The following is a 16,204-nucleotide window of genomic DNA, read 5'->3' on the forward strand; positions in this document are numbered from 1 at the left end:
GGAGTGGAGATCCTCTGGTCAGAGCCCCACTGAAGAATCCATCAGGGCCCCCTGCTGGGTGGTTTGCCTCATTTAACTCTTACCCCTCGGGGAGAAAGATACGCTTAGCCTCGTTGCACAAAGGAGAATGTGTCTCAGAATGTAAGTACACAAATTGCATAGGGAATCTCTGCTAACAAGTTTTAGAGGCACAATTGGAACTGGAATCTGCCCACGTTCCCTTCGCAGCGCTACAAAACGGAGACGTTGAGTTGGTCTGACGAGCTTTTTCCAGTTCCCAGAATGAATTCTTTGTGCGAAGTTGTGTCTCCTCCAATTTCCTCCAGGCCCATTATGGTGAGTGTTGGTGTAATCGTTAGGATACTTGAGTTTTGGTGTTTATTTCGGGGCCAGCACCTTGTCTTCGGGTCCTGGCGCTGTCCCGGAAGGGTGGTACTAAGATTCTGCGGTGTCGCGGCAGGAGGCGGGAGATCCCGCCAAGTGAAGAGGGAAGATCTATCCCCAGCCTCACGTGAACAATAAATTAAATAAATAAATAAATAAATAAATAAATAAAACAAAAGAAAACAAAAGAAAACAATCATCGCAACCCGGAGCGCGGGGCTCGGGTGGACCCGGGTGAGGAGGGTCGGGGCAATGAGGCGCCTCCCGAGCGCCCTCTGGCGAAGATGGAGCGCGCGTGTCCCCGCCCCGGCCCCCCTTCGCCGCCGCAGCCGCCACCGCCGCCGCGGCGCCCCCGCCCGGCTCTCCGGGTTCACTCTCGGTCTTTCACTCCGTGAGACACAGACGGCAGCTTTCCGAGCGAGCGGGGGACAGGCTGAGGCGGCGCTAGCACTACTGCTGCCGCTCGCCCAGAGACGACCTGGGCGCCGGGAGAGAAGGCGAAGCCCGGACCCCCATCCGCTCTCTCCGTGGAGGTCTCCTGAGCCGACGGGCAGCTCGGCGGCGGCGCGCGACCCCCTTCCCGGCCACTTCGCGGGGCGTGCCAGGACTTGGGGACGCGGCTCGGGAAGAGCCGGGCCGGGAGGCGGCGGCGGCGGCGGAGCGAGGGGGCGCGCACCGGCACTGGAGAGGAGTGAGTGGCGGGCTGGGCGGCGGCGACCGTAGCCGCGGGTGCCTCCCCGCTTCGCCGCTTCGCAGGCAGCGCTGCCTCCCCGGGCCGCGGCCGCCCGGCCAGGTCCTCTGCGCGTTCCCGGGCCCGGAGCCGGCGCACGATGCGCCCGGCTGCGTTCTGATCGCCGCCGCGCCGCCGCCTCTGCCGCGATGATCCCCCCCGAGCCGCCGCAGCAGCAGCTGCAGCCGCCGCCGCCAGCCCCGCCGAACCATGTGGTGACCACCATCGAGAACCTGCCGGCCGAGGGCAGCGGCGGCGGCGGTGGCGGCGGCAGCCTGTCCGCTACCTCCCGGGCTGGCGTGCGCCAGAGGATCCGCAAAGTGCTGAACAGGTGAGCGGCGGCGGGGGCGCGGGGCGAGGGCTGCGGGAGCCCGGCCCCGGGTCTCCCCCGGACCCCCGGCGGCCCCTTGGGACTGAGTCGCGGCCGAGGGAGGCTGAGGAGAGCTGGCGACGACGCGCCCCGCTCCTGCGGGGAGGCCTTGGCAGCTTTGTCCCAGAGCCGGGAGCCCCGGGGCGCCCGGGCTGCCGGCTGGTCCGAGGCGGGAGTTCGGGGAGAGGCGGGGTTTGCTGCTTGGCTGCTGTGTGTCTGCGCTCACACCCTCGCACACGCGTGTCGCTCACTCCTCTTGCTCACTGAACCCCAGCTTTGCACCCAGGGGACAAGAGGGAACCGAGGGTGGCCCGGACGGAGGCGGGAAGGCGCGGGGCTGCGGGGAAGGCGAGGAAGTCGCCGGCCTCGCGCTGTCGCCCGCCCCGGCAGGACGTCTCCGACCTCCACGGGGCGGGGAGGGGGGAGGGGGGAGGGGTTCGCGGCAACAGCCGGGGCGGGCAGGCGGGGGACCCACTTCTCCCGTTGCCGCTCCGACTCCTCCAAGCTGGGACCAGGGAACCCGAGGCTAGAGGCCTGGATCAGACCCACGCAAAGTGCAAAAATGTTGCGAGAAGGGTGGGAGCTGGAGGAGCCGGGTTATTCTAAAGCGGGCGAAAGCCAGAGGAGGCGAGCGCCTATCGCCGGCGCCTCCAGTGCTGGAATCTGCGCAGTGGAGGGATCAAGGACGAGGCGTTTTAGGTTGAGAACCGCGTTGACGTGAAGATGGGGCCCCCGGCGTCCTGACTCAACTGTGATGTGAAGGGGACTTTTTCTACTTAAGTAACTTGAAATGGTTGAAGAACTGACACTTACAAAAATCAGAGAATTTGTTTTGTGTGTTTTTATTTGAGTGCGTGTGTGCTTTTTTGATGCATCTGCATGGGTAACTCTTAAGGTCGCGCTGTTCATACAGGTTTCCGTGTGGCACTGTTTCGGGTAGCCGAGACTCCCCATAGAGCTATGGGGAGTTCACGTAGACCTTTATGGGGCTTAAAGCTCTAGTGGGGGCACCAAATATGTACAGAAATCAAAGCTTGAAAGCTCTCCTTATTTTAGGAGTGGGGTTTAATTCAGGTGTAACAAGTCTCAAACCATTTGAGTCCCTTGTGAACGGGGTATATATTGGCTTACTTAACGTATATATTGGCTTACTTGTGGGCACTTCAGTATGTTTCCATTTATTAGCAAACAAGAAGAAATTCACTCTGAAGTGAGACAAGAGTTGGTAATAGAAAGTCCCGCCTTTACTTTCCTTCGAGTTGTAGCTTAGGATAACACCTTCCAAAATATCACATTCAAAAGACAGTGAATAGAATAAAGCAAGAAGATGCTGGCTGAGTACATATTATGTAGGTTTCCTATTCTTCATGAATACCTGTGGGTTTTTTTTTTTTGAATTGTAAATGCCCAGGGATTGGATCTTTATTTTAAGCGGAATCTATTAAATATTAATATCCCTCATCACTCTGGCAAAAGCTGATGCAATCATTCATTTATCTTTGCTTGATTATAAGTTATTATTGATTCCGTGCAAGTTATTTCTTGATATTCAATGAATCTTAGAGTCTAGAACAAAAAGATCACTGAGGAGACGTGGTTGTCACCATTTCGCAGCCAGTAACCAGCCACGTGGCTCGGGGGCAGAGCTGCGCATCTCCCTGGGTCTCTGGTTTCTGCATGTGTAAAATGTATTTTATAATACGTGTCTTACCTCCCTTGTCTTGAGATAATACCGAAGAGAAAACACTTGCGCGAGTTTAAAGCTCTACACGAATTCATTTTGTGGTCTGAGGTGGGTCAGTGGGAGCATCACAAGCAAATAGAGTGAAGTCGTATACCATGAGTAGAACTATGTGTTTTACTAAGCTGTCGGTGATCTGTATGACATGAGTTGAACGATTCCTGATTTATAGAGGAAGAATTTAGACTGGAAGGTTGGGTCAATGATATATCATTGCAGGTACATCTGTGAATGGGACTCCAGGGTTATAGCCTTTCTGCTTCAACTCAAACATTTAATTGTCTTTCAGAATTCTTCAGAATTTCCTACATCATATTTTGTATTGAGCTCATGGTCTTTCCTTATCCGTAAAGAGACAAGAAGAAAATATTTCTTTTGAGAAGGAGCATCTGGTATGGAGACTGAAAAAAAATCAGATTAAATGTAAAAATCTCGGTGGAATAATTTCATTAGCATGCTGATGAGCTTGGCTTCTGTACCATGATTATGTCAACAGGAGACAGCAGTGGTAGTGGCTGAGTGACTGGGCTCTAAGAGTAACAATGTGGGAGGAAAGTGGAATTTTAAAGATCTTATGCCAGCACTCAGGTGTGGCTCCCCTTTGGTTTGAACCCTCCAAGTATGTTGAATCAGTCAGTAATGGCTATCAGACTGGCCCACTGGGACCGTATCACAAGCATCTTTGTTCATTTTCTCAAAACTTAAAATCATTTTTCCCCTTCTTTTTCTTCTCCTTCTTTTGCTCTTCCTTTTTCCTTGATACTTCTGTATCCTTCACCTCTATTGCCCTGTCAACTTACTGTCCTCTGGGTTTCAGTTGCTTTTTTTTTTTTTTCATTTACTTCTGGCATGCAGCAACTTAGCTGCTAGCAGAAAGTGAGGTAGCAAATCTGGATGTTTGGAGCCAATATAAAAAAAAATATCCCTTCAACTTTTGGCATGCAGATATATGGTTGGCAGCATCCTATTGCTGTGAGCTGGCCAGGAGTCTCTTCAGTGACGGAATGGGACATTGCACCACTGTTAACTTAGCCCTTAGCATCCGATTGGGCCAAAGGGGCAGTACTGACAGACTGAGGATGGTGCAGTGAGATGGGGAGTGTTAGACTATGAGCAGTGTAAACCTGGTGATTTGCCTGCCACCGGTGGCAGTCTATAACAATAACTACCTGCCAACTCAGAGGAAGAAATGCAAACACATATGCTATCTATATCTACCGAGGGATAGGTAAAGGGAAAAGTACTGATTAATAATGAAGTAAAGGTACTTGCTCTCAAGAAACATAAAATGAAAATGTAGTGTTACCTTAATGAAATCTGCCTGACATTATACTATATCCTATGACTTTCCTCAGTATAGTTACTCATTCTTTCCCCTTTCTTTATGGGCTTGTAGAATTGGATTGCCGCATTTTGTATGTGACAGTTGGGGCATCTCACTGATCACTCACTTTCTGTAAAGCAGTTAGATTAGAATCCAGTAGTACCAAGATTTTGGTGAGAGAGGAGGTGATAGATAATTTTTTTTAAACCGGTTAATGGGATGTGTCACATTCTTCTCCCCATAGCGTTCAAAATTGTTTTGGCCGTGGGATGCAAGAAATCCAAGGTGATTCTTATGTGGAGATAACTGTTGCTTCTTTTTTTATTTTTTATTTTTTATTTAAAAAAAAAATTTTTTTTAACGTTTATTTATTTTTGAGACAGAGAGAGACAGAGCATGAACGGGGGAGGGGCAGAGAGAGAGGGAGACACAGAATCGGAAGCAGGCTCCAGGCTCTGAGCCATCAGCCCAGAGCCCGACGCGGGGCTCGAACTCACAAACTGCGAGATCGTGACCTGAGCTGAAGTCGGACGCTTAACCGACTGAGCCACCCAGGCGCCCCAACTGTTGCTTCTTTAATTCCCAAAGATTTAAAATAATGTGTTGGTTCCAGCAAGGAAAAAATAAGGCTTACTCTTCCTCATTTATTTCTTAGCACAGAATAGTATTTATTACTCTGTCACGAGCGAGCAAGATATGACAAAAAAGAAAAAAAAACACTTCAAGGGTAATGGTTGGTGACCCTCACACAAAAACTGCTGATACTGGTAGTTTCTAAGAAAGATAAAGGAATGGGTACTCGTCTATATAGTATCTGAAGATTTTCTCCTCTAAAATGATTACTTAATGAAATGTTTGTGAAAAATGAGTAATAGCTTGTTTTGTGTTTTCATGTGTGTGGTTTTATTTATATTTCCCAGTTGAATATTATTTTCAAATCTTAACGAAAATAACTGTGAATTTCTAGTTTTGACCCACTTTCTTCCCCATAAGAGATTCATTGCCTTGTCTCAAGTTATTAAAGGGTTTCTGCCTTTTTGGGTCTTGTAGTGGGCATGTTTAATCATTAGAATGGATCCACTAGTGTGATGCTGGGTCATCCATTTATTTGATTTGGAACTAACTGATTTCCAACTTACATTTTGATTTGTACTACTAATTTCAAAATTTCTAAAAAAATTTTTGAGTTGAAAACCAAGAATCGTTAAAGAGGATGTATAAGAGAATTGGTGGAAAGCCTAAGTAAAACCAAGTCCACGTGGGAAGTTACCATATAAAATGGAACAATATGTGTATATAGCATTTCTGACTCCTTATATAAGGTGGACAGAACACAGTGAACCAAAAGAATGACTGCCAAGGAACAGAGTTATGCTTGAACCACGTATTAGGTACAGTTGAGGAAGACAGATACTATAATTTAGATGATCCTTTTTTATTAAGTTGGAAGGCTCTTGTTGAAAAATTGAATAGTGAAGCTCTTCCTCAAGCTACTTCTTCTAACAGATGTCAAAATGAAAGGGGAAGACCAACATGTAATGAGGATAATTTTATACACGATTATTCCAAATGGAACTGGGTGGTGTGATTAAAAACAGACATTTCAGAGATCAGTAGTCTTACTGAAAGAAAGGATGTCAAAGGATGCATTTATGTTTTTCAGTTTACTTATTTATTTCTGCGAGAGAGAGAGAGAGAGGTGGGGGGCAGGGAGAGAGGGAGAGAGAGAATCCCAAGCAGGCTCCATGCTGAGCTTGATCCCAAGAACCATGAGATCATTCATGAGCTGAAATCAAGAGTCAGATGTTTAACTGACTGAGCTGTCCAGGCACCCCAGGATGCATTTATTTTTAACTAAAGGACAAAATTATGAAAATAAAAGATCATCCTGTGTACTTATTTTTTATACACAGGGCTTGGAGAAATGAATGTTTATAATGAAGGAATATTTGGTTTACTTGGGATAGAGATGATACATTTCCAAGTAATTGATGTGTAAGAAAATGGACGTATCTTTGTGTAATTTTCCTTTGAGTGTTTACCATCTCAAGATCCTGCAGTGTTTCAGGGCCATCATAATAGAAGCCTGTTTTTATTGTACCCTGATGTCTGTGTAGATGATACAGGAAGATGAGTTGGCTGCCCATATAGTTCTAAAGTTACTTAATGCAAGAGCTAATTTATTATTTAACTGCTATTTCTCGTAAAAGTAGAATGCAGAATGTGAGAATACCACCACACGGTTTTGGTTTAGCTTTCTCACTCATTTGAGCTCAGGCCAATGAGCATTCACTGTACATTTTCAAACCCATTAATTCTTGATTATGTTTCTAAAAAAAAGTATGCTTAGGAAATTAAACTCCAGTAGTCACATGGAAAAATACCTCACAAATATTTGGCATATTTCTTGACTGTGGCATGAACACATACAAGTATACATTCATTTATTCTTTGTTTTTAATGGCCAAGGCACATGACATAAAATTTACCCTCTTAACCACTTCTAAGTGTACAGTATAGTAGTGTTATTTGTATGCACATTGTCATGCAACCCATGTCTAGAATTTTATCAGCTTGCAAAACTGAACCTGAATCCATTAAACAACTCCCCGTTTCTTCTTCTGCGCTGACCCTGGCAACCACTATTCTACCTTTTGTTTCTAAGAGTTTGACTGTTTTGGATACCTCATATAAATGAAATCATGCGGTATTTGCCTTTTTATGACTGGCTTATTAGTTCACTTAGCGTAATGTCCTCAAGGTTCACCCATGTTGTATCATACGAGGATTTCCTACCTTTTTTAGGCTAACATTCCGTTGTATGTATATACCACATTTTCTTTATCTATTTGTCTGTTGATGGACATTTAGGTTGCTTCTTCCATCCCTTGACAATTGTGAATAAAGCTTCAATGAACATGAATGTGAAAATATATCTTCAAGATGCCTCGTTCAATTTTTTGGGATATGTACCCAGAAGTGGGATTGCTGGATCATATGGTGATTCCATTTTTATTTTTTGGAGGAAACTCTATACTGTTTTTCATAGCAGTGGCACCATTTTACATCTTCACTCACAATGTATAAGAGTTCCAATTTCTCCACATCCTTGCCAAACTTGTTACTTTTGGTGGTTTATTTTATTTATTTATTTATTTTTTTATTGTGGTCATCCTAATGGGTGTGAAGTGGCATCTCGCTGTGGTTTTGATTTGCGTTTCCCTAATGATTAGTGATATTGAACAGTTTTTCATATGCTTGTTGGCCATTTGCATGTCTTCTTTGGAGAAATGTCTTTTTACAGCCTTTGCTCATTTTTAAATTGAATTGTTTGGAGTTTTTAAGTTGTTGAATTGTAGGAGTTCTTTGTATATTCTGGATATTAACCCCTTATTAGATATATGGTTTACAAATATTTTCTCTCATTCCATTGGTTGCTTTTATACTCAGTTGATTGTTTTCTATGTTTATTTGTTCTTAATCACTTATTGTGTGCTGACCCCTTTTCTGGAGGACATCTACGTGACAAAACATTATTCTAACTGGATAATGTGGCATGTGTTTTGCTACTGAGAGTGAATCATTATAATCTGTAACCTGAGTTTTTATGCATAATGTCTAATTGTATGCTTCCAAATGTCTAGATACTGGATTCCTATAAATAAGTTGCTCAGTATGCATTCCATATTACACTTCTCATTCTGTCATTTTGACCTTATACAGGGACTACTTGAATGTGCAGTAGTTAAGAAGAAATTTCATAGGAAATGCCAAGGAAAACAATAAAAGTAAATACACCTTAGAAAGTGTTTTCTTAGAAAAATGTCAGGCTTCAGTCAGTGGCAACATGAATGTAATTTGTTTACGAATACTATTATTAAAATTTTTTAAATATTGTTTTCTATTGGATTTAATTCTAAACTTTCTCTTAAGAAACTTTATGTGTGTGACTCTCTGATGGTTAAAAAAAATACCTTAAATACCATTTTGCAAGTTCTGTTGTTATGTTCCACTAATTCCTTCCATTTTAAACAAATTCATTAGGGAAACCTACTATGACTGAAAAAACAAGTTAAGGATTTTAAAAAACAAATCAATCTAATTATGTCCAGATTTAGAATGACAGGGCTACAATTCCCGATTATTCTTGACTTTGAGATAGAAAAAGTACTGATCCATTGTATAAGACAAATTTTTTACTAGTTTCTCATTCATTCATTCATTCATTCACTCATTCATTCAATGAATATTTATTGAGTTCTTCCTATATGTTGGGCACTTCAGGATCAATGTAGTGAACTAGACAAGTATAGGCTAGAGAGGACTCTTGAGTGCTGTTGGTAGAGTTTCTGACTGTTATTACCCTTTCAATATAATTTACCAAGGGAACAATTTAAGTAAAGTAGAAATAACGATAACATACATCACCTCTCAAAATGATTAGATTTTCAAGCTGATCTAACAGAGGTGTACAAAAAAGCCCCATAAGTTAGCTGTTTCACCTGTAGGCAAACTACTCAAGGGGAAGACTGAACCCATAATAAAATTACTTGAAGTGTACACAGAGTCCAGAGGGTAGATCTTTCTTGATGAACACAGTACAATTTGTTTCACTTAGGACTTAAAGAAAAAAGGAGACATAGCCATTCAGAATGTTAGGAGAAAAAGGAGAACAGATTTGAAACGCATCCTGTCATTGCAAGTGAGCCTATCAAAGGTCATTGCCACATAAATCAAGAAAATAGAGTTTTCTGGCAGTGTTAACATTCTGACAAGTGCATATACAGCTTTGAGGGAGCTTGGACACATATTCATGCATTGCAGGTAAGAGAAGCTTAGAATATGACAATAGCATGAGGATGAGTTGGTGGAAAGACAGCATGCTTTATTATATAATTTGATGCAGAGTTTGAGTTAAAATTAGCATTTAGACAGTGGACCCAATTCTTACATTTTACATTATAAAGTAAACATTTTATATTATAAACTTTATATCATGTGTTATTCTTATAACAAAAGTGCTTATTATCATCCTTTTATAGGCAGGGAAACCAATTTTGTAGTTACATAGCTAGGTGCTTTTATAAGACTACAGAGGAAAGAGACACCACACTAGACTGCAGACAGGGCAGGAAGGTTCAGGGATGGCATTTTCTCTTGGCATTGAGAGATAACGTCTTACCGAGGACTGCTTTAAGGAGATACTGTAGACTAGGTGGCTTAAACAACAGACATTTACTTCTTACAGTTCTGGAGGCTGGGAAGTCTGAGATCAGAGTACCAGCAGATTTGGTGTCTGGTGGGGCCTTCTTGACTTGCAGACAGCCATCTTCTCGTATCTTTAATCGGTACAGCAACAGAGAGATCTTTTTCCCATCTCTTTTTATAAGGCTACTAATAACTCAATTATGGCGGCTCCACCCTTGTGACCTCATCTGAATCTAATTACCTTCTGAAGATCCCACCTCCAAATATCGTCACATTGGGAATTAGGGCTTCAATTCATGAACTTTGTGGGGACATAAATGTTCTAATCCATAGCACATGGGTAGGAAAGGAACATGTGGATCCACATATTAGTGAAAACATCTTTCTCTGCCTGACTTACTTTACTTATCAGAAGACCATGGGGGAGGGAAAGGGGAAAAAAGGTTACAGAGAGGGAGGGAGGCAAACCATAAGAGACTCTTAAATACTGAGAACAAACTGAGGGTTGATGGCTGTGGGGGAGAGGGGAAAGTGGGTGATGGGCATTGAAGAGGGCACCTGTTGGGATGAGCACTGGGTGTTGTATGGAAACCAATTTGACAATAAGTTATATATATATATTATTATATATATTATATATTATATATATTATATATAATATATATTATTATATAATATATATAATTATATATATAATATAATATATATTATTATATAATATATATAATTATATATATATTATTATATAATTATATATATAATATATATATTATATATAATATATTATATATATTATATATATTATTATATATATTATATAATATATATGGAAAGGAACTTGTGTAAGAAGGGGGATGGTAGAAAGGATGAAACCAAATATGGGGTAAGATCAGAAGAGGATTAAGTGTCCAGTTTGACAATATTATGTGGAGGTAAAAAAGGCAGTGGAGTGAAGTAAGGTTAGAATTATAGGCTGGAGTCAGATAATGGACACCCTTGGGTGCTTTGATAAGGAATTAAGACTTCATTCTGTGGGTTATTACTATTGCAGGTTATTGAGCAGAGAAAGGATATGATCAGAGATGTGCTTAAACATGATATTCTGAACCATATCTGTAGGACAGATGGAGAGAGGAAGGACTGGGGTGTGTGGGACAAGTTAGGGGCTACTATAGCCATATAGGGGAGAGGAGAAAGGAGTCTAAATGGGATGGGGATGGGGAGAAGGAAGTGCTATGATTTGGACAGAATCTGGACCAAGATCAGGAAGAAGAGGATTAGATTATTTTGGAGAAAGCACTCAACAGTGCCTACACCATTGTGGGCATTTAATACTTGTTTCATGAACGGTTATTTGAAAGTTGCCTCAAAGAAGAGATATGTTCACCAGGGCAGAAGAGACATACAGCCAGGAGGCCAGCAGCCAGCTACTCAAAGTGTGGTCACGGGACCTGTGCTGATTCAGAAACTGCACAAACCAGAATGTGATATGAACAGAAATCAAGAGTAAGCATTTAGAAATATCTATAGCAATCTGACAGAACTTTTATGCCTTTCCTTCTAATATTAAAAACGGGGTCATGTATTTTGGTAAGTTTTTGTTTTTTGCCATTTTATTTTTCTAGTAGTTGGCTTTTTAAATTGCATTTTACAAAAGTATTGCCTGCAATGAATTGAAAGAAGCAATTGATATCTTACAGTAGATAGTCTGAGAGGTACTGGTCCCCACCCAATATCCAATATCCAGTATTGATATCCAATATCAACTGGTCCCTTGGATACTGGGTGGGGACCAGTTGATCCAAGAGGGATCAACAGTGAGTCTGGATTCAACAGTGAGTCTGGAATGACTCTGGAAGTGCATCTAATCAGGTATTAATGGTAGCATTAGGCTGGTGCTCGTCATGGCCTTGGAAATCTGTATGTCCCAGCTGGTGATATGGAGGCAGTTGATTAGGTCTGATAAGAGCTACATTAAGTATCAAGGACTCAACCCAACAGCCTGGGTTGAGGCTCCCACCTTAAATGTTAAGCAGAGTAGCTTTTAGAAGTGAAAAGAGATAGCATCCCAGTTCTGTGGAATGGGTTTATGAGTGGAGAGTGCTACCTTTCAGGGATGCTGAAGTTAAAGAGAGCACATTCTAGGTCTGAATGGCAGAAGGGAGGGTCAGGGTTACATCACAGCTCAGCATAAGTGGCAGAACCACTGGTATGGCTTCACTTCGAGCTCTGAGGAGCTCAGACTAGGAGCTATTTAGCCATTCAACAAAGAATTACTGAACCAGGTAAGAGGCATCATCTGGATATTGGGAATACTGCAAGGAACAAGACCTAAAATACCTTCATTTTCATGGTGACAGCATTCAAGTTAGTACAGGCAATGAACGATACTAAGAAAGATGTCTAATTGTGCTAAATACCACGCAGAGAATTCAAGTGGGGTGATGTGACAGAGAGGCAGTGGGTGCTACTTTCATTTGAGGGGTCAGAACGGGCCTGTTTCTCCCTGGTGACGTTGAAGCTAGGATTGGCATGACCAGGAGGAACTGGCCAACTGAGGGTCAGGAGGAAGGGTGCTCCAGGCGGAGATGGTAAGATGAGACAAGCAGGCATAAGGTACTGAAAAAGAGGGAGACTGAAGTGCAAGATGGAAGTGAGCAGGGGAGGAGAGGAGCTCACAAGGAAGGGAGGTGTAAGATCTTTTAGGACCTCACAGGCCGGGAGACGAGCTTGGGTTTTATTCTAAGTGGGCTGTGAAGCAACTGGAAGGTATTCAGCAAAGGAGTACTGGTACCAAAACTGGTAGAGTTTTGAAAAGACCATTCTAGTTGCTGCTGGGGAATGGATTGTGGGAGAGATAAGTGGTTACTGGAGGGAAGAGATGTTGGAGGCTTGGACTGGAGGGTAGCAATGCAGGTAAAGAGAAACGATCGTGTTTTGGAGTGATTTGCATGAGGAGACGGAGTCCATGGGACTGGTGAGTGATTTGATGAGGCTGCTGAGGGTAAAGAATAAAAAAAAAAATTCTAGTGTTGGGGCCTTGAGAAATTGGGTGAATGAAGGTGCTATTGTCTAAGATGGCAAAGGCAAGGAGAGGAACATGTTTGTGGGGAGAAAGTTGGGAATTTACTGTGGCGAGTTCAGTTAGAAATGTCTAGTGGAAATGTTCAAGGACTGCTGGAGTCTAGGATTCTTGGGAGAAATCAAGGGCTGGGGATTTGATGTGGGAGTCACTGGGGTGGTCCTAGAGGAGATCATCTGGAGACACAGTGTAGACAGAGGACAACAGGGGTCCCAAGGTCAATCTGGGCAGTGCATCAACGTGTGGGTCGAACAGAGGAGGAGGTCCCAGCTCAGGAACTGGGGTCTGAAGTAGGAGGGAAAACAAGAGAGTATGGTTCAGAAGCCAAGGGAAGGACTTGTTTTGAGAAGGAGGAAATAAGCAGTGCACTGTGTTGAAGTATTAAGGGAAGGGCAGAGACATGGCCTGGTGACGTGAGAACCTTGGGGGCCACGAAAGGCACAGGTTCAGAGTGGTGGTGCAGCTGGGAGCCTGGATGGAATGGCTGGACAGGGAATGTGAGATGGGGGCTTCAAAACATGACTTGTGAGACATTTTGCCCTAATGAGGAGCAAGGGGAGGAGAATCTTTGAATGGAGGAGATAATGCAAAAGGTCTGTGTGCTGATGGGAATGATCTAGTGGAAAGGGGAAAAATTGCGTCTGTGGGAAGGAATGGGATAATGGAAGGAGGGAAAAGCCTTGAGAAGGCTTAGAGGGTTGGATCCAAAGGAAGGGGGAAAGGTTGGCCTTTGAGAAGAGCCAGACGTTCTCCATGATACAAGAGGGGAGCCACAGCCTGTGGGTGTAAATGAAGGTGATTTGGTAGATTTGGTGGTGGGACTAAAAGTTCCTGGCTGGTGGCTTCTCTCTCTCTCTCTCTGAGAGCTCTGAGGCAAGGATATTGGTTGAGGATGAAGGAGCTGGGTGCTGGGGACAGGGTGTAGGACATTTGTGCAGAGGAAACCGGGAAACAGTCATTTTGAAGAGTCAGAAAGGAAATATACAAAAGAAATATAACAGGATTGAAGGATAGTGCTGTGAGTTTATTTGACATTTGTGGTAGGGATGGGGTGGAGGGGGTGTGATGGGCAGAAAGATGTTGCCTTAGAAAGGGCTAACTCAGAAACAGGTGTGGGCCTGAGTGACCTGGCAAGCAAGAACCATCAGTGAACTCAGCTATGAAGAAGTCAGGATATTGGTATGGGGCATGTTTTGGGGGAGCTCCGTAGGATTTGGGTCCTCATGACATTTGAGAATAGCGTGTGAGAGACAGAAGAGGGAATTGAAAGTCACTTAAAGATTTTGTGTCTGGGCCATTGGTGTGATGGTGTCCCCTTCAGAATGTGATTGATATGTTCTCGCAGGCAACTGACTGAAGTTTTGGGTGCCTCAATTTTCTCGTTTGTAAACCAGTTAAAATAATCCTAGCCTTTCATTTCCCATTGCATTTTGGGGATTTTTAACTGAAATGACATCTGGGTGCGGGCTTGGACAGCTGCCAAACACAATGCAATTGTTATCCTGGTCACAAAATTCAAAGGAGAGCCGGGTTTTGGGGCTTTGCGCTGTCTTCAGGCCTGTGATAAATGCTGACTCAGCCCACAGAGGACTTGGGTGCAGGCCCTGCGCTGGCCTGGTGGTTTTGTCAGCCTTGTCAATCAGAATCTGAGGGGGAACTCGCTCATCTGTGAACAAGGCAGGAGTCTGTTTGCTTCAATGTACTCCAGTTTTGAAAGCTAGATACCATTAATTTTGTTTTTTGTTTTTTAAATATTTATTTTTTTGTGGGGTGGGGGAGAGAGAGGGAGAACAAGTAGGGGGGAGGGGCAGAGAGAGAGGAAGACACAGAATTTATTTTTTTTTTAATTTTTTTTTTTATTTATTTTTGGGACAGAGAGAGACAGAGCATGAACGGGGGAGGGGCAGAGAGAGAGGGAGACACAGAATCGGAAACAGGCTCCAGGCTCCGAGCCATCAGCCCAGAGCCTGACGCGGGGCTCGAACTCACAGACCGCAAGATCGTGACCTGGCTGAAGTCGGACGCTTAACCGACTGCGCCACCCAGGCGCCCCAAGACACAGAATTTAAAGCAGGCTCTAGACTCTGAGCTGTCAGCACAGAGCCTGATGTGGGGCTCGAACTCGTGAACCAACAGATCATGACCTGAGCGGAAATCGAGAGTCGGGTGCTTAACCGACTGAGCCACCCAGGCGCCCCTGGTTTTGATTTTTTTTCCCAGAAAGCCTCTCCTTGGGAAGACTAATTTGGCAGAAGGTGTACGTGCTGCTGCCTGATTGCTCCCCTCCCAGCAGTAGTGCTTCGAAGGTACCTGTGGTTTGTGACGGAGTTTGACAGGCTTTCGGGAAGGGTTAGTGCCTCTTGAACTGGGGAGGTTTCAAAATGAGCGTGGGCCTAAAAGGCTCCATAGAGGCCGGCAGTGGGACAGACAGAGCGGCTCAGAGGAAAAGGACAGAGCAGCTTTAATGTGCTAATGAGGGGAAGCCCAGATGCCAGCCGGATCAGAGGAGCTCTTTGTGACACTGGGTTCCTGGGGATGGCTGGAGTCTCTGTCCCTATCTGTATCCTGCTGCGGGCAGAAGAAACACTGTGCTCTCAGAGAGGGCCCTTTCCTCAACAGATAGCCTTACAGACTGCTCTGAGCGCCTGTGGGTGGTGAGGGGCCTTGGAAAATCCCAGGGTCCCTCGACTGCTTGAAAACACGGCGGCTGTGAGGTGGGGGGAGGTGTGTGTGGGAGGACAGAGGAAGGGTGGGGAGATCTGTTCTGGAGGGTGTGTGCAGTCCCAGAGAGCTAGGAAGGATATTTACAGCTTCACAAAATTAACTGTTGTCCCTCCAGTACTGCCAAGCTTGGTGAATGGCACTCAAGCCAGTCAACAGGAGGTGATCTGTCCTTGAAAATAGTCAAGGTGGGGCGCCTGGGTGGCTCAGTCCGTTAAGCGTCCGACTTCGGCTCATGTCATGATCTCGCGGTCCGTGAGTTCGAGCCCCGCGTCGGGCTCTGTGCTGACCGCTCAGAGCCTGGAACCTTTCAGATTCTGTGTCTCCCTCTCTTTCTGCTCCTCCCCTGCTCGTTCTCTGTCTCTCTCTGTCTCAAAAATAAGTAAACGTTAAAAAAAAAAAAAAAAAAAAAAGAAAATAGTCAAGGTAGTTTGTAGCTAGTTACAAGTAAGTCTGAAACATTACAAAACCAACCAAACAAAAACTACCACCATCACCCAATGAGTGCTGGAATGAAATTCATGGTCTTGTTACTTCATTCGGTGATGGCTCCAGAGTTGCTAGTGGGGAGGGGTTGGAAGCAGGGTCAGGGAACTTGTCTTGAAGCTGACTTTGCATAGCAAGAACACAGTATTTATAAAGAT

General features: G+C 44.4%; 1 protein-coding gene across 1 annotated transcript in view; it reads left to right on the top strand.

Annotated features, from left to right (window-relative positions):
• Positions 1-780: 780 nt before the first annotated feature.
• Positions 781-16,204, top strand: part of SLC35F1 (solute carrier family 35 member F1) — a 407,846-nt gene continuing 392,422 nt past the window's right edge. Inside the window, exon 1 of the mRNA XM_049654249.1 lies at positions 781-1,445. Coding sequence (XP_049510206.1) covers positions 1,264-1,445 — 182 coding nt within the window. The 5' untranslated portion in view covers positions 781-1,263. The remainder of the gene's footprint in view (positions 1,446-16,204) is intronic.

This window comes from Panthera uncia (assembly GCF_023721935.1).
Source record: "Panthera uncia isolate 11264 chromosome B2 unlocalized genomic scaffold, Puncia_PCG_1.0 HiC_scaffold_24, whole genome shotgun sequence".
NCBI lineage: Eukaryota > Metazoa > Chordata > Mammalia > Carnivora > Felidae > Panthera > Panthera uncia.